This window comes from Platalea leucorodia (assembly GCF_965183815.1).
Source record: "Platalea leucorodia genome assembly, chromosome: 2".
NCBI lineage: Eukaryota > Metazoa > Chordata > Aves > Pelecaniformes > Threskiornithidae > Platalea > Platalea leucorodia.
The window spans coordinates 65,858,519-65,876,855 of NC_138824.1; the positions used below are offsets into that span (position 1 = coordinate 65,858,519).

Here is an 18,337-nt window from a genome sequence, read left to right on the forward strand (position 1 = left end):
AACATGTGACATTTCTGCTCATTCTCTCTCCTGCCTGTAACTGAAGACTTCTGCACTTTAAGATTTGATATCTGTACACAGTTTGTTTTTACACAATATTTAATTTCACTGCTGTAAAAGGTAGCAATAGTTACATTTTATATGGCACCACTTATCCAAACTCTTTTGCAAAATTCTTCACACCTCTTAAACAAATACGTGATGCCTCAAGCAGTATTTTTTAGAAGGCTTGGAAGATGAAAACTGTATAGTTAGAAATTACAGGGAAATTCAGGTTTCTATTATGGATAAACCAATACTGGAATTTCTTCAAGTACCAGATTTTTAACTGTCAGGGTGAGTAAATAGGATGCAGATGCAACCAGTGATTGACTTAGACTCTGTGTTTCCTTTGCGTCTTGCCCTTGCACTATGTCTGAAGAAACCTGCAATATGATGATGATCTGGGAACGCATAAGGCTGAAAGCTGAATGTACAGATTGTATCTGAAAGTGTAACTTTTAGTTTGACATTTTGTTGTTACTTTAGTGACCCAGTAAGTTTCTCTTCCTTTCTGGTTCAGTGAATATTGTCAGTTGCAATTTACAGTTTTGCCGTAGCTGAATCCAAAATTAAGTGAGAGAAAAGAATCTGAAAAGCATTGTGGCTTAAACTAAAGTAGAGATAAAGTGTACATTATACTAGTAAAAACTTCTAAGTACCTGTAAGTGATCAACTGCAATGATAAGAAGAACTAGAAGTGATTTATAATTTTTTTTGCTGAGACACCTTTTTTGAGTTTTTTCCAAGCCATGTGTTGAGAGCTACAAATACTGTTAAGGTTTGCCATTTATCCTATTCTGACCAAGAAAAGACCAATTACATGGCAGCTGCATGCTGTTTTGCTAGCCTTGATATGGAACATACTTGTTATATGGGTTTTTTTCCATTTAGAAGTCTATACTCATAATAAAATTATCTTGCAGTGCTATATTATTTATCTTAAATGTTATCTGAGAACATTTTGGTCATTTACTGGTTATTAACTTTTATTATTTATTTAAAATACTTGCTAAGTTAATGTGAGAAATACATATTTTTATACTCCCTACTTTGCGTATGCTATCAGTTCCTGTTGTGTTGCAGTTTGATGAGAATATATTTAAGCTCTCAGGTTTCTTGTTTCAGTTGGAAAAGTGCCATAAATCATGGATTTGAGGCATAAGACACACTCTGAAAAGCAAATAAGGTACATCTAGGTTTGTCTGAATGCCAAACGTTTGCTCGTCCAGGGCCTTGCATTTTTTGCTCTGTAGGCCACTAATCGTCGTCTGTAAGATCATGTAAGAGTAGCTCACTCACTAAGGTGTTGTGTTTTACCACACTTGATTAAAATTTGTGTCCGTAAACAGTCTATACTCGTAATGTCAAAATAAGCTGTCATTAGGTTGTTTCTTATCAGGATGTCTTGCTTGCATATGTGCACTGCTCGCTCTCCTCCTCTATCTCCTCTTCCCTGCTTGCGTGGTAGGGAATGTTTCTTCATTGATAGAATATGAATGGGATGATGCCAAACCTTCCTTGTCTGGTTTCTTTAATACACTGCAGCAAAACAGCTACTCCAAGTGAAGTATCAGTCAGCCAGCACCAAACAGCAAGTGCGCGGGAATTCAGGCAAAGTGGAAGCAGCTTTCCGTACATGGCAGAGCTGCTCTCTGCTCTCCTCATGTAAGTCCTGCAAAGTTAACTCTCATCTTGGCATTTTGGTTCCCCATCGCTGCTGTGCTAAGCAGGTCCCTGCTCTGCTCTTCTGCCTGAGGTCCATCTGCTGCACCCAGCCCCACACTACTCCTCTCCCAGTGCCTGTATCTCCTCTGCTCTCCCTCTCCTTCGGTTGCTGCTGCCCCTCCCCAGCCTCCCCTGTACCAAGTCCCTTCCCTTCCACAGGGCTCCTCGTAGTGTCTCCTCTCACTAAAAGATGACTCTTTTTGCCCAACATCTTCTGTTACCCAAGTCCAACCTCCCTTCCCCTCGTGCTGCAGTCTCACTGAGGCCTCCCCCGAGCTGGCAGGCTCACCTCCACCTTTCACTGGCAGCCACCTTTATTCTGCTGGGGATCCTTCTGCCTCCTGTGCCTGGTGGTCATCTGCTGGTGAGAGGAGGCAGGGGCTTGCACCAGGGAAGGGAGTGAGCTCCCGGCCAGATTGGGTGTTTCTGGGGAGCTGTGGCAAGCCCCAAAGCTGGAGGTGCCTTTACCCTTTCCTCTTGCTGTCGTTACACCAGAGGCTATGGGCTTAACACGTTACGGATAGAAAACTACCTTCTGGGTATGGTGGAGCTTGTATTGGGTGCTCAGAGGGGTTCCTGCTGAACTTAAAATCAATGACAAGCCGTAACAGTTTGTCAAAACCAGAGGGTAGGAGGATGCTAATACAGTGTGGATAAGAGATGTGACTATTTGTCTGGACATAGAGGAAGTGGATCTAAATCTTCACGGCCGTAAAAGATTGCATCACCCGGTGCCTAACAATAAAGAGTACTTTCCGAGGTCCTTTGTTAGAGGGGCCCCCTTCAGAAAAGAAAGGAGATCTTGTTCAGCCAATCTTTTAATGACTATGTCTGTCTGTGTGCATTTGGGGGGAGGGGGGGGTCAGATAGCCAGATGAATTTTAACAGAAGGTCTTTGTGTAAAATATATGAACATTAAGAAAGCAATATCTTTTAAATCAGTTTTCAAGAAAAATGTGAAGTTACAGGGGAAAAAAAAAGAGTATAGAGGTATTTTGGTCTGTATTGCGGTGACTTTGTAGTAAATACTCAGGATGATACTTCAAACCTGTTTCCATTTTTCAAACCTATTTCTGGTTAAATTTTATTTGAAAGAGGTTGTTCAGCTGCATGTGTAAGACAGTAAATATGTGTAGAAAGGCTGAATTATGAGGAATTCTGTTTTCTGTACTTGTTTTCATCATGTGTAGAGGTTATTTGGAGCTGTAAGGTATAAAAATTAAGCAGTTTAACATTATTTCTTAGTTCTTTATTTCTTGAGCACCAAAGTAAGAAGACATAATCCTTCATTTAAGCAAACTGAATAGAGTTGATAATTGGAGACTTGAGGATTTAGGATCTGTTCATTGTTTTGTAGCACTGTCCACCCATTACAAATGAATTTATAATTTATTCTCCTAGTCTGTGATAACCTAATCAGCTGCCAGCACTTGAAAGTTCTGCACACTTGTGATTTATTCAATTCCATCCTGCTAAAACACGGAGCAGGGCTTTAATTGCCTTTCATGAAGAATTCTGCCAATAGGGAAATGGAGCTTCATTCCTTCATTTGCAGCCAGAAACTGCTTACGCTGGCAGCTCTGAAGTTTGTACAGGCTTTAGATCTACCTTAAATACATTTGCTTTAGCTCTTTCTAATGCCTAAAAAAATTAACAGACTTGAAGACTACTTTTCTCTCCTTTGACAAAGGAGTTTGGCTATCATGCTTGTAGTTCCTGTACTTTCCAACAACTGTTAAATATATAATGCTACACCATTTATCTGCCTGCATGTGTGTACAACTTATAAATAATTTAATGTTTTACTTTACCACTTGGCCTCTTCACATAACTCTAAAATGAGGAAGATAAAATTCTGCTAAATTATTAATTCACTGGGAAATTGAAACAACTGATATAAATTAAGCACCAAAATTAGTTCCCTTTTTCTCTGTGGGAATCAAAGCAGTGAACATGGCTGGATAATAGCAAGGGAGCTAAATGGGCAAGATGATCATAGAATAATTTAGATTGGAAAGGACTTCTTTGGGGTCATCTAGTCCAACCACCTGCTCAAAGCTAATCTACTTGTTATGGACATGCTCGGTTGAGTTCCAGGATGGAGATGTTCCAGGAGTCTCCTGTGTCCTCAGATATGTGGGCAGGGCACATGGGACGTGTTGCCTGGCTGGCTGGTGGAATTTGGTGGCAGCCTGCCGTGTTAGAAATTTTCCCACTGGTTAAAATCTTTCCAGCAAAGCACACGAGCTCCAGTGCCATTGTGGCAGAGTTTATTTCTTGAGCAAAAAATTTCCTGCTCATTCTAAGTAGAACTTTAATAGATCAAAACACAGCGGCTTTATGAAGACTTCTAGGTCTTACTACTTAAAATATCTGGGTTTGTTAATTTTCATAGTAGCCAGTTGTTTCTTTTAGTTATTTACTGGGTTTTGTTTTGTTTTGCTATATGCATATACTATACATTGTAGTAGTTTTCCCAGATTGGTTTTAAATGTTTGAAGATAGTTAAATGGTTGTATATAGGGAAATGTTATAAGTATCCAGGACAGCAACAAAGTCGAGGCATGTAGCTGTAGAGTGCTCTACCACTAAAGTTTGATGCAGAAAATCTTGCATGGTATAATTCATGGTTTAATAAGGAGCTATATAAACTATAGTTAAGCCTGTGTTCTGCAAAGTCTCTGCACTCAGTAACAACCTTTTCCCTGATATAACTTGCTGCCTCTTTCTGAAGAGTTGCACTTTCAGTGTCATCATCATCTTCCTCAGACAAACCAGGATTGATCAAGTCACTTAAGGATGAAGACTGAAGCAACGGGGTAATGATATTAAGTATCACACTTTTCAGAAACTCATCCTTGTTGGATGGCAGAGCATGCCTGTGTAACATTTATTCTGCATGGGGACAAATGCTGGCACAGTGCTATCTTTAACTGACAAGTGAGAAGCATCATTTAGATTGTCTGGAAAAAAAAAAAAATCTGTGAATCCAAATGTAACAAATGAGACCAAAATCTGAGAGGGAGGGAAGGGCTACTGACTGCAATTGACCTTTGGTTGTACAGCTCTGCAGCTGTGGGGATCTACATTCTGTATCCTTTGTAGGCTCTATTCACATGGGAGAATATGCAGGAAAATATTTTTGCTCGGGTATAATTTTTTATGTAATGTTTCAGCTTTTCCTTTCTCAGTAGCTTCCTTACTAACAATGTTATATCCTTCAGTGTTTTCATGCAATGAGACTATGTGAAGAGGAGCCATGATTTCATCACTACCTATTTCTAGTTCATGTATTTAATTCACAAAAGCTTCAATATCTTTCAACATGTTTGATGTAATAATTCATTTGGAGACTGTAACTCCAATGATGCATTTGCCTATTGTGCCTTTATTGGAGCTCTAAGTGTATAGCCATAAATAGTAATCAGTAACACTAATTTATTAAATCATGTGAAGATCTCTGCTGAAGAATCCAAAAGAGACAAGCACAGCTTGCAGTACTCATTTTAGGAAATAATCATGAACCAGTATGCCCAACCTGGAAATCAATAAGTGTTTGTAATTTCAGCAGCTTTCCACATACCGCATTTTGTGCCAGGGTTATTGACTTTAACCAGGAGCCACGTCGTGTGTCCCTATCCTGCATGTCCTACCTGGAACATATCTGTGTGTCGTTCACCATGTGGCTGCACAAATGCAAATGCCCACACCAGGGAAGCAAGAAGGGGAGGTTACTGGGAGCAGGAATCCTCCCTTTGGCAGCAGCACAGGCTCAGGTCAAAGACAGTGCCTGTGTGATTGTGGCTGTATTCGGTGTTGGTGCTTGCCGGTAAGACGCTATAGATGGAATGAGTTTCTCAGTCTTTCTAAGAATTACTGCCAAGTAACTGTGTATCATACAGCATTTGTTTTATGTTTTCAGAAGGAAATTCTCTGTTGATTTTTAGTTGTCAAAGAGCTTTTCATTTTTAAACTTAAATGCAGACTTGTGCTAGTCCTTTGCGGTTCCAGATGGCGTAAAGACCTTGGTCACTCTCTCACTATGTGTTTAGATCTGTTTGTTTGAATGTCTTTCATTATGATTGTGTAATTAAAATATGTCTATTAGAACTGACTAGCTGATAAGCAGAATGAGGCAAACTAACTCTGAACAGACTAGAACTTTGACTGTCTAGTAAACTGGTGAATGTCCCACTGGTAACACCCCTCATCCCAGTTCAACTAAATATGTTTATCCGTAGGCAAGGAAAATCCCATTTTGCTGGAGGCCTACATGAGTGATAACTGAAATCAGCAGTTCATGAATTCTTTATGAAAATCTCATTCTTTCTCCAAACACTTACATGATTTATCACTCTTGCACCCCTATGGCCATTTCAGAAAGTTGCAGTAGAAAACCTACTGTGCTGTATCCTAACAGTGGCCTAACAGTGGAGAAAAATCATAATAGGTTCTTACAGCCTAGTGATTTTTATAGCATTTCTAAAAGGTCCCTAAAAGGTATTACTTATAGCTGCATACCAGCTTTGTGAAGCATTAATAGCACTGTTTCTTTTGTGCTGAGTGGATTACCGCCATATAAATTCGTAATCAGTGTAACAGTGCATGCAGAAGAATTTGAAAGCTGCTACTCAACTGAAAACTCTTTTGCTTTATTAATACCCCATTCATGGAAAGACTAAAGAGGGAGGATTGTGAAATGTGGAAAAGAATTAAAGTCTGACAGGGAAGAGGTGAGAGCTGAGCTCAGGATCCCTTGGGTCCAAAATGCATGGCAACAGAGAACATTTTCAAGAGGAAGGACATTACGGTAGCAGAGACTGAAGGCTCAAAGGGTTCTTCTGGCCTGCGGTAGCATGGCAAGACAATGTCATCTATTTCTGTAGGTGCACAGCAGTCATTTCTCACTGTACACATTAGCTTATTGAGAACACCATAAGCTATAGCCAGGGCCCACCCCTGCTGGGAGCTGTCTAGATGCATAGATCCAGCAGCGGTCTATACCATATTCCACACTTTGTCAAAGGTATCCTCTTCAGGAAAGGACCTTCTGAAAATCACCCGTCTAATCATAGATTTTGCAGTGTCCTGAACCTCAGCAAAATCAGCCTTTCTGAACAATTGAGAAACATGTTCCTAAGTGAAGCAAGAGCTCTCTCTGTCTCCTGTAGAGAAATAAAGAAGTGCAGGTTTCATTGGTGAGCTGATCACTAATCTCAAATGTGGCAGCCCCAGCTGGGGAGAGCAGCAGTATCTGGCCAGAGTGTAAATGCATACAAATCCCTTTTCCCTCTTTGGCTGCTTCTGCCAGAAATCAGCTAGATGGAAAAGTGTTGTGTACCTGCTGTAGTTGTTAAAAGATACAACGTTTGAACTAGAACTCTCTTTTGAGAATAATTAAAGTATTCCTGAATTCCAGCAAAAGTTCTTTCAACATCAAATTTTGACTTTCTCTTCCCCAGCTGATTCTGCGCAGAGGTGTTTGCTGGAAGGTCAGGCAATGTTGTTGACTGCATGTATTATTCATTTTTATATGTTCATATGTATTTATATAGATATGTATATACACATATATATACACACAGATGCAGATGATTTTTGAACAGAGCTTCCACTAGCATAACTTATTGTATAAAGGCAACTGCTTACCCTCAGCCCCTTAGTTTGATTATTACTGTTGATTACAGATGTAGCTGGCATGTGATGGGAATGACCACTGTGTCCTAGGGTGTATGGGCTGGGAATGGCCAATATGCCTGAAACTGTAGTATCTTTACAGGACAATGTCAATAAAGCTGTATCTGATAGACCATTTTAAGCAACTTCTTTTCTCTGCCATTGTTTCATCGGGTTTACATCAGCAGCTTCCCCTTGCCGTGACTCTGTGGTGTGCAGGCACAGTTGTGCAGTGACATCAAAGGTCTCCCATCACTTTCTTTCTCCTTCTTTTGCCACAAAAATCTCCTCTCTGTGAGCCCACTGCCTGCCGCAGTCATCTCCCTTGCTTGTGGCGTGCTCACAGCAGTAGCAGTTGGGTACTGAACACAGAGCTGAGCCAGTGTGGTTGGGTGAAAGCGTGGGCCCATATCAAGCACAGGACCAAAATAATTCCCAGGAGCTTCCTAATCTGAACAGATTCCTGTTCTTCACATGCATTCACTTCTGAACAAAAAGGTGGGCCTCATACTTCTGACAAATCTGCTCAATCCCAACCTGTAATTGTCATTTGCCGGGTCATTTTATGTAATAGAATTTAAGTAAATGAGTGAACTGGTGGTGGCAATTGCTTAATTAACTCCAGTATCATGGTAGCCTTTACCTACAGCTTTGGATTGGCACCAGGTGCTAACCAGGCTTTTCCCATGTTCTGCCCTCCTGGTCTTCACCAGCATCAGCACAGTTTCCTTGCTCTTTCCCAGAACATCTCTGAAGTTTTGAAATGGATTGCTAGTTGCCTTCAAAAGGTAAAGGGCTTACATTAAAGGGCAAACTAGAAGAGCTGTCTTGTTAGATGTTAAACTGCACTTTGCTTGACTGGTCATAAAGAGCCGTTCTCTTCTAGTTGTTTGTCTGATCCACTGTGGTTTTCTGAGTATTTTCTATTACTAATGGTGGAGGAACTTGTTCTTTTGGAAACTGGTCAATTTCATTGCTAACCCTCAGGAAATTCAGATATGCAATATAAGATTGCTTAAATTAAAGGGACAGATGTTAGGCTTTACAAGCTTTTTGTTATCTTGACAATTAAATATTAACACTTCCAGAATATTGAAACCCTGATTTTATATCTTGTAAATTTTTTGTTTCTTATTATATTTAAATTATTAAATGCTCTGTATTGATTTTAGGATTTATTTTATTTTAATTTATTTTTGAGAGATTGCTTTAAAGAAAGACTGGCAGCTGTGGTTCAGCAGCATAATGTGCAAGTATAAATAGAACGCAAGCTGTCCATTTATCTCAGTCCTGATCTACTTATATTCATCTGCTGCTTATTACAATCGTGGTTTGTCTCTGAGCATATACATCCAGTTAGGATTAAGCTTGGACAACTAACCTAATTCACTCTTGTAACTTAATTCAGGGTTTCTCTGTAGATTTCTCATAAAACCAAATAATTCTTTTAACTCCTAACCTTTAATAAATTAATATCAAAATATTGAGAATGTTTATCACTGTCTATGTTTTTGGGAGATACTGAGTTTGTTTGTAATAGCTTTTATGTTTGCTGGGATATGTCTCCATTCATATCTATTTCTGAGATTTCTCCCCACTCCAGCTTCTCCTTATATGTCATGGTATTTTATTAAATGTAACTTCAGTTCACAGATTCTCTAGATTACACTATGGGACCCCTTTCTAAACTTTTTGTTAGAGAGAATGTTCTGATAGAGAAGCCTGGGAGTGAAATATAAGCACGCTTATCCAATTCTAACAAGCATAAAAATAATACAGGCAAAAGATGTACCTAAACTTTATATTAATCTCATCCACATTGAAAAAGGAAGATTCGTTCTTTTCTTGTATTTTAAGAATACTAGAATATTCATGGAATAATGATTTATTTCTTGGGTTTTCAGACAGGTTTTCTCTCAGCATTTTCCCTCTACAAGAGCCCTGTGGAATTCGTTGATGTAAAAATATCAAGTTCTGGGTCTTTAATGTTTCAGTTACCCTTTCTTCTTCATTTAAAATCAGCCTCTAGCTGACTCTTTACTGTTTTAGCCTAGTGACTAGCCTCTGGCATGGATTAATTTTTGTCAACTTGTTTTTAATTTTAAAAATCAACAGGAGCATAATTCTTGCCACAATTCAACATTTATGTATGGTTATAAGAAAGCTCAGATCTAAGCATAACAACAATCAGTGCTACCTTGTTACAGTATATTGGTGTTCAACTCTATAAAAGAGATTACATTTCAGATTAGAAGTAGCTTGTATGCTATAGTGTGTGCAAAATGATTATTTTGTTCAATAATGTAGCATGAGTCCAATTTAACTTTCTGTTTGTACTACTGTTCTCAACAAAATAAATATGTGTGCAGAGGTCATTGATGAAGCATACTTTAAACAGGAAAATCTAAACAACATTTTGCTTTTCTCCCCCCTCATTTCATTTCCACTGTTGTTGTTAATGTGCTGATGCTGAAAGATGCACATGGCACTCGCACCTTTTCGAAAAGACTATGAGATTTAGCTTGTATGTACCCTTATATTTGTTTTTTAGAAACTGTTCCAAGAAACAGTAATTTCTGAGCTCTGCATATATGTATGTTAGATGCAATTTTCCATATAATTTCCGTAGTCTTTTATATTCTTCATGTGAGATCTCTCTTGCAGTCACTCCTCTGGGTTTTTATCAGGGATGTGATGGCACTTCTGATACTGAAGTGTCTCTGCAGAAGCTTCTCCCTGCAGGGACTCCAGGGGAAAAGACAGGAGGAGTGGTAGATACAGATCTCACAGGTGGACTCCTGTGCGGCCTGTGTGTGTGGTGGGATCTCGAAGTGCCAGGCATGAGAGGTGCCATGTTTTCTTGTCCATGAGATGCACTGTTTTTGCTGGAAAACAAGATCTACAATTAAAGAGAAATGGCAACACCAGTGGCAGTGGCTTATCAGCAGATATGAAGATCAGCTTGTTTTGAGGAGCGGAAGAAACACAGGAGAAGCACTAGAGCGGTGTTGATTCTGCTACCAGAGCCTCCTGCACTGTACAGTTAGGAGGGACACATAGCCCTATAATGTGAACATTTCAGTGCTGCATTGAACGTGAAGATATAAGGAAGGGCCTGTAAATAATTGTTAGGGTTTGGAGGAAAAATCAAAGTAGGGCGTTCGAAATGTCCCGTAAAGATAAGGCTCCCATACAAACAAAAAGGTGAAAGGAACGATGAGAATACCCAGTAGTGATGAAAGTGATAGCAGTTTAATTTAATGATTCCCAAGAAAACTTGAAGTTATTGTACTAAAATATTGTGAGGTTCTCTGGACTCAAAAGAAGAATTGGAGAGAGTATACAGACGTAAGTCAGTGTGGCTGCTTCTGTTGTCAATGTGCAACACTACGCCTGCGGTCGGAAACAGACCTGGAAATGAAGCATGACAAAAATAAGCCCTGTTTCATTGCCAGAATTTTGTTGGGTCCATCAGGCTGTTCGTAGTCATTTAAAGATAATTGTGGAGGTATTACCCATTGAATGGTACTGGGTTTGTGATGTGAAGGAAGAGATAGGTGCAGTCTAGTTGGTTTTGCCAACTAACACTCAAAGAATGTTACCGTCTTTAGACTGCTATGTAGTCTGCTGATGCAGTACAGAGCAGAGAAGAAATCCTTCTAATAGGAGCTTTAGTTATAATAATGCCAATGGCAAGGGAAAATATTCAGATTATTTTCCTGGAGATAGAAGCTGCTGCTGTTTGGAAAACACTGCATTACACCATCTGTTTCCTTCTGATTGCACACTGCCATAGCCATTGTTGTGATTAATTTCTTTGCTTCTAGGCACAAATTTGAGTGCTCGCAAGAAGATTAAAAGCTTGTTTTGCGGACAGGGATGTAGCTAATGGCTAGCTTTCAGTAGGATTGTGTGTACTTAACAACTTTACAACTCAAGTCATCCATCTTCTGCATGCATTTGATACATGAAGAAAGCAAGGAGAACATCCTTTTGCTTCATCGTAATAATCCTCTGCACAAATTGTTGGTGCGTTTTTCACCGTGTGCCACTAGCGTCACTGCACACTCAAAACACCACTGGGACAAAGAGTCGCTTTTCCAGCTGGTGGCTCAGCTGCTGGAAGATATGTGGTTTTATTGGCATGCCACTCGATGGTCAGATCGGGTCCTTCGGTCATGAGGCTGGTGTGCTCCAAAAGCCCCGGACAAGTAGCAGCCTGGCAGGCAGGAGGAAAACCCTGATGGTTGGCAATCTGCCGCAGGCATCTCCTGGTCACATTCGGTGCCTCCACTTGGAAACTGAGGGGCAAGGAGCAGGTTGCAGTGTTGTCTCTGCGGATGCTATTGTTCCCCTGCATCTGACCAGAACCACTGCTTTGTGCCCCCCAGTGATGAGCAGCACAAGAAAATGTGGAATTTTGTCTAATATGGATGCTGTGCCTTATTTCAGTTCTTCTTTTCTTTGAACCCTGAATATATAATACAGTGGCAATGTGTAGCATGGTGGTTTTCCAACACTAAGCTGTTTCCTTCCTTCCTTCCTTAAGCTTGGTAGGCCTTTGATCCAGGATGAGCAGCACAGCTGCAGCATGCAGTGGTCCATCTGCTCAGTATAATGAGTTTGGAAAACAAGGGATATTTGCATTAAATGCATCAGTCTGTATTTCTTTTGATACCTTTCTTGATCATCACGGTTCAAGATTGTCACATTTGCCTGTGATTTCACGTTGAAAGACAAACATTTTCCAGCTAAAACTGTAATGATTCTCTTGTTAGCAAGGTATATTCAAAGCTAGTATTTTGTAATAAGTTAGTTAATATTTACTTCAATGTGACTTAACTAAAGGTTATCTGTTTTAATTTGCTTTCAGAGTAATGATAGTTGGTGCACCATATTTCAAAACACTCACTTCTTCAGTTCGATGTGCGCAGTGGTATATATTGGGGTTGCGGTGGATCTGTGGCCATACAGGACATAGTTAAACAGAATTGAGAGGAAAATGTTGACTGCCAAGTAAAGCAGCATTATCAGTTTCCTCTCTCCTGCATTGAAAGAGACACGGGGAACGGACAGTGTAGGGTTTCCTGATATGTTTTAAGAAAGCCTGGGATTCATTTCCCCTCCCTTCCTTCCTATTAGCTGTTTGTTAACTCCCAGGAAGATTCAGATTTTTCTTGTGAGACCTCTCTGCTGGCATGTTCTGGAAACAGGCTTTGCCTTTGGGGGGCTCGGTTCTCATTTCTGTGCAAGTTCAGGAGGAGAAAGAGGAGACGGATTGATGGTGAGAGCCTGACTTAGGGAACTGAAGAGGAGTTTCTAATTGACAATATTGTATTGACAACGGTATTTTCTTTTAATTTGCTGGCCCCTGAGGAATACAGGGTGCTTCAGACACAGAAGTAGGAAATGCAGCAAGTGTCAGCGTGAGATTTCTGCCCTTGGAGTGCCGAGTTGTGAATTTACGAGCAAGACTGTGAACTTGTAAGAAAGACCTTCAACTTGCCCTGCTTCGGGACAAACCTCGAATGTCTCTTTGCAACGACTTAATATCCTTCACGTTAAGGAGAAGGATGTGAAGACGGAGGCGATAGTACCAGCTACGTGGGATGAGCAGTGGCTCTGGATTGCCGTGTGCGGCTGGAGTGCACTAACAAACTGGACGTTTTGTGGGGGCTTTTGCTCATCGGAAACAGCACAGAGCTGTTAGTTTGGCTACAGTTATTTTGGATGAAACACTGAAAAACAGACCATTTCACACTTATTTTTGAAAATTTCATCTGCTAGTCTGACCTGGTTACGTGAGAAGCTGTGCCTTCTTTATTCATACTAGTCACACTGAAAACAGACTGAAAGCTGTGGCAAGATGTCCTGTCTGCTGGGTGCAGCATGCTAGGAACTGCGAGGGTCTCGCAGCTTCGTGCGGAAGCTGTCTTGGCATTTTCAGTCCATTAAGTACAACTGATTTTTCTTTTTTCTTTTTATTAAAGCCAGGTATTGGTTTCTGAGGAAAAGCCCATACAATACAAATAACCAAACTGCACCCGTTTCCAGCTCTTTATATCTGCATCCTTTTTTTATCTTTTTTGGTAGCATTTGAATTTGACAAAGAAATTTTATGTTCCATTGACATCTAAAACCAAAATCAGAGTATCTTTCACTGTGTTAGAAGAGTGTAATTCTGAAGAGCTGATTTTTTATTTCCTTTGGTGAATAACTTGAAGATACAGGGATACACATCCATGTCTCAACGCCGCCTCTTCAGGGAAGGACATGAAAGTCATTTTAGGATCCTTCCAAGATTCATCCAAATTCTGCATGGCAGACGGCACTCACGGAATAACCCACGCCAAATATGCTCTGGTGAGGTGAATGTATAGGTGATCCTATAGTGTGATTTATATGTTTGCACTTAAATTGGAGCAGCATATGAGGTAAATATGAGCAGTAAAGTAGCCTAGTATTGGTATCACTGATTTTCTCAACTCCAATGATTCTTGCAGGAACTAGTATTTTTTCTCAAAGCATACCTATGTAGGGATCTAGCAACAGTTAAAAAATATGTATCTTTATCCACATTAGATATTACTTAAGGATAGTGATTACTCTCTGTCACCAGTACTTACTGGAGAAAAACATTGTATCTTGTTTTTCCTTGCAGTTCCAGGTGTATGATAGTAGCTAACAGACACAGATTTGAATGCTTTACACCAGCCCCCCTTTGATACTGTAGAATGCCACTGAGTGCTCCGCTCTTTAAAAATATAACTAATTACACCCAAAAAATATTTTTCACTGTACTGAAAAAAATCAGGAAACGTCTGATCTTTGAGTGTAATGTACTAAATTGAGCACTTGCCACCGTTTATTCAATCTCAGAGTCTGTTTCATATAGTATGTGGTGTAATAATATGTTACTGTGACTGGTAATTATATAATCTTTGTATGTAGTAAAGCTATGTTTTGTTGGGGTTTTTCCCTGAAATAGGTTAACTGTGACTAGCTGAGATAAGCAGAAACAGATTTTTCAATGATTAATTAATCCTTTCTTAGTTTTATATGCACAGTTGACCTATTAAAAGAGGACTCTTCTTGTTTCTTTCTAAATTAATTTGGAGCATATGAAATTGAAATGAAGATAAGCGAAGCTACCTTTATAGGAAAATATAAAATTTTCAAGGCCTTTCAATATTCCTTTCTTTAATGTTGGCACTTACTCTTAGAAAAAAAGTAGGAAGAGAAAAATGCCTCTCTGGTGGTTCCTTTTGCTCACACCTTCTTTTGTACTGTGCTCACTGAGTCTTTTGTCATCTATTTTGTTTGGAATGAAAATTGTAACCTTTTTTCCATAACTTTTGAAATGTAAAGATTTCACCTTTCCTGACTTATCAGTTCTGGGTATTCATGAGACCAAGATTTGGTACCTTTAGGAGTGCTAACTAATAAGTTATCAAGATTTAACCATTAATTCCATTCAGTTCAAACTAGAAAAAGGTTTGATGTTAGTTGCTGGTAATCATAGTAAAGTCAGGAAAAATTTAGTTGTATTTTAAACACATGGGGTGCAGTCTTACAAAGCAAAGCAAAACAAGGCCTCTTCAAACTTCAGTCTTACCTTCCTTTAGGGTTCAGCCATCACTTGGTAGTAACCACGCTGCAGTCAAGTTCAAAGTGTAGCCGTAAAAGTTACCGCTTGCACCAATTATTTTATAACATCTATGTACTCCTGAGTTGTGGGTGCCTGCCGGCCACTCATGGATGGATTGGAACTAATTCCAATTATTCCTGCTGCGCCAGGGGAAGTTTAGGTTGGATATGAGAAAAAACTTCGAAAGGGTGGTCAGGCATTGGAACAGGCTGCCCAGAGAAGCGGTTGAGTCTCCATCCCTGGAGGTGTTTAAAAGACGGGTAGCTGTGGTGCTTGAGGACATGGTTTAGTGGTGGACTTGGCAGTGATAGGTTAACGGTTGGACTCGATGATCCTAAGGGTCTTTTCCAACCTTAACAATTCTATGATTCTATGATTCTAATTCCAAGTATAGGCAGAGCCTTGACTGCATAAGAGAAAAACACGAATTTAATATATTAAACACATTCTAACATAGATAGTTTTCCTCATTTTAGCCTAATTTCCTTCAGACACAGATCCTTAATATAAATCTTGTAGTGCTATACAATCATCTCTTACTTACAGGTTCCTTTCGCTATATATAGGTGTGTATAGTCAGAAAAATATGTTTTCCTGTATGTTTCTATAGGAAGTTGTCTGTCTTCTGTCCCACCCATCTTTATTATTATTCCCAAACTTCTTTTGATTGTGTTGCAGCCTTTTCTGTTTGAAGTCTTCAAGTATGCAAAAATTCTGTTTCCTTTCCTTCCTGTTACCCATTTTATGTTGACAGTAGGAAAGCAATTATATGCTTCTAATGTTAACCTTGTATACCCAGTAAGAATTATTCCATTGTTTTGATCAAAGCCATTTTATGGCCTTTTGGACTGATAAGAGTTTTCCCACCTTCCTGGTGGCAGATCTTAATTAGCATTCAGTGTCACTTCCAGACCAAACGTTACACAGAAAGTGGATTAAGGGTTTAGATTGTGGAAGAGGAGATGTACTGCAGCCTGGATACATGTCTGTCCTGTAGCTACACTGGGTAAAATTACAATTTTGGCAAGCATGTATTTCCAAAGTAAATGCACTTGTGACTCTGTGAATCCCATGATGTATGCATCTCTCTTCTCCTTGTGACAAAATTAAGCCACTCTGTCCAGTTGTCCCAGGTCTCACAGAGCTTTGTTCTCTCTTCATTAGCATCTCTGGAAATTGCTGAGAGCAGGTTTGCTCGCTGTCGCTTCACCCTTTCCCCACATGTTAAAATCTTTAGTTTAGAATATAGAAATCTTTACATGAACAATAAATGTCCTAGTTCATATATTGGTTTTGCATTACCTTATTTACCTTAATAAGGGAAGCTGGGCTGGCTTCCAGAGTCTTCATGCTTCATCAAATCTGTCTCTGTTTTATTTTCATTTTAACAAAGCGGACTTTATTTACTTACAGCTCGTGGACAGTTGGATCTGTCCTCCTTGGCCTAATCCTCGTTGCGCTGCTCTCTGCAGGTGTCTTTCACCCAGGGCAGGCTGTGTTGCCTTTATCCCCTCACCCTGGTTAAGCCCTGGCTCTGGTGATGCTTGCTCTTTGGAACGCAGAGGTTTGGGACCAGGTGCTGTGTGGCCCCTCCTGCCTGGGCAGGCAGGGCCCAGGCTGAAACGGCCAGGCTAGTGTGAGACAGCATCATGGTTTCTGCATCCATCCCTAACCGTACATCTTCTGTGTGCTTCTCCGTGTCCAACTGCGAGCAGGTGGGATGGCAGTTGTAGAGTTTGTGGAGGATTTCAGCCCTGGAAAGCCGTGGCTTCAAGCAGTCTTCTGTGGGGACACCTGTCTCCCATCAGCAGGGGAGATTTTCCAGGGTGCTGACCTGCTGTGGCCCTTTGTGATGGGCTTCCTGGTGTGGTGCTCACAGGCCATCCTTTGAGATTCTCCCTCTCCTCGCTTCCTCTAAGCAAATGGGAACAGTAGGTCAGCTTGAACCGAGAGCTGTAAAACAAGTCTGGCAAGTGGAGACTCCAGAGACATCCGTCTTCGTCTGGGCCGCGCTTAGTATGGACAGGGAGTGTCTTTGGAGGCATCATGTAGTCTGCATCTTTTCACACTGGCTTCAGGTTGGTGTTCTGACGAAGATTGACTGAAGCTCTGAGGCGGTTTGCTTTCGTGTGTGCGCTCTAGGCACGTAATGAATGGATGGATGAGGAAACTGTGTCCCAGGGTCCCTCCAATCCAATCCAAAGAAGTTCTGTGACAAGGTACAGTGAGGCAGCGATGTAATGTGGGTTTCTAATACTAATAGACTTTTGTAGTGAAAGAGTCAAACGAAGCTCGGTTAATCCACAACATGGGTAATCCACCACAAATAGTGAAGAGGAGTCTAAAGGAACTAAAGGAAAAGAGATGCACTCTTGCATCTTCCGTGTCAGCCGAGGGGATGGAGATGTGGTGCATCTTCTCCTGGAGTTGTATGAGTATTTCTGTTGGATATTGGGCATTCTTGTATGGGAGAGGGTGTTAGCTGACAGCCGGGATAGCAAAATGCATGGATGCAGGAAATGTCAGACTGAACATATGTCAGACTGAATACATCAGTACAGCAGACATACTTAAGTACCTGAAGGCTTCAACATAGCAAGTCCTGCCTGGAGCCTGAGTAAACACTGAGATTTCTGGTCAGTGTTAAAAGTCTGCCACTACAACATTATTACTGTTAGTCCCCGCGCTAGGTAGGTCCAGGCGTGTAAGGCTGTGTTTACTGTTTGCTGTATTCACACCTTCATTTGCTGGCTGGATAAACATGTTGAAAAGGCATTTATTTGAGATTTGGGATTTCCATGCTTGAGACTTCGATTATGTGTACTGCTGGAAATGCCCTTGCACTTCTTCCAGAAGAAAGTTGGAGAAAAGAGTTGGGTGTGAATCTGTAGCAGAGGTGATAAACTGCACCGAAATATTAAACCTGTGAGTGAGCAATTCAATACAACTAGTTCCAGATAGTGTTGTGAATATTTGCGTGAAAAACAGTTTTGCTTTGCCTTGTTAAAGCCTAACATGAGTGAAAATATGCTTAGGGCTTCAGCCCATAGCCTAGATATACTGTATCAGACACTGGGTATATCGGCAGTCTGTAAATATTCGGGGTGGGGACATGAGGGGAGAACGCTATAATTAAAGAGATAATTACAAGAACAATGGCGTTACTGGAAGAAAATATATTTGTAAAGTTATCTTGTGCCACCTGTTGCATTTATGGAACAAAGTTCAATTAATATGAAAGCTGTT

The 18,337-nt window shown here is 40.4% G+C and overlaps 1 protein-coding gene across 2 annotated transcripts in view; it reads left to right on the top strand.

Moving 5' to 3' along the window:
• The first annotated feature begins 13,177 nt into the window (after positions 1-13,177).
• The window catches only part of MCF2L (MCF.2 cell line derived transforming sequence like), a 104,367-nt gene continuing 99,207 nt past the window's right edge, over positions 13,178-18,337 (top strand). For both annotated transcript variants that reach the window (XM_082304984.1, XM_082304985.1), the window contains exon 1: positions 13,178-13,806. In XM_082304984.1, coding sequence (XP_082161110.1) covers positions 13,686-13,806 — 121 coding nt within the window. In that variant the 5' untranslated portion in view covers positions 13,178-13,685. The remainder of the gene's footprint in view (positions 13,807-18,337) is intronic.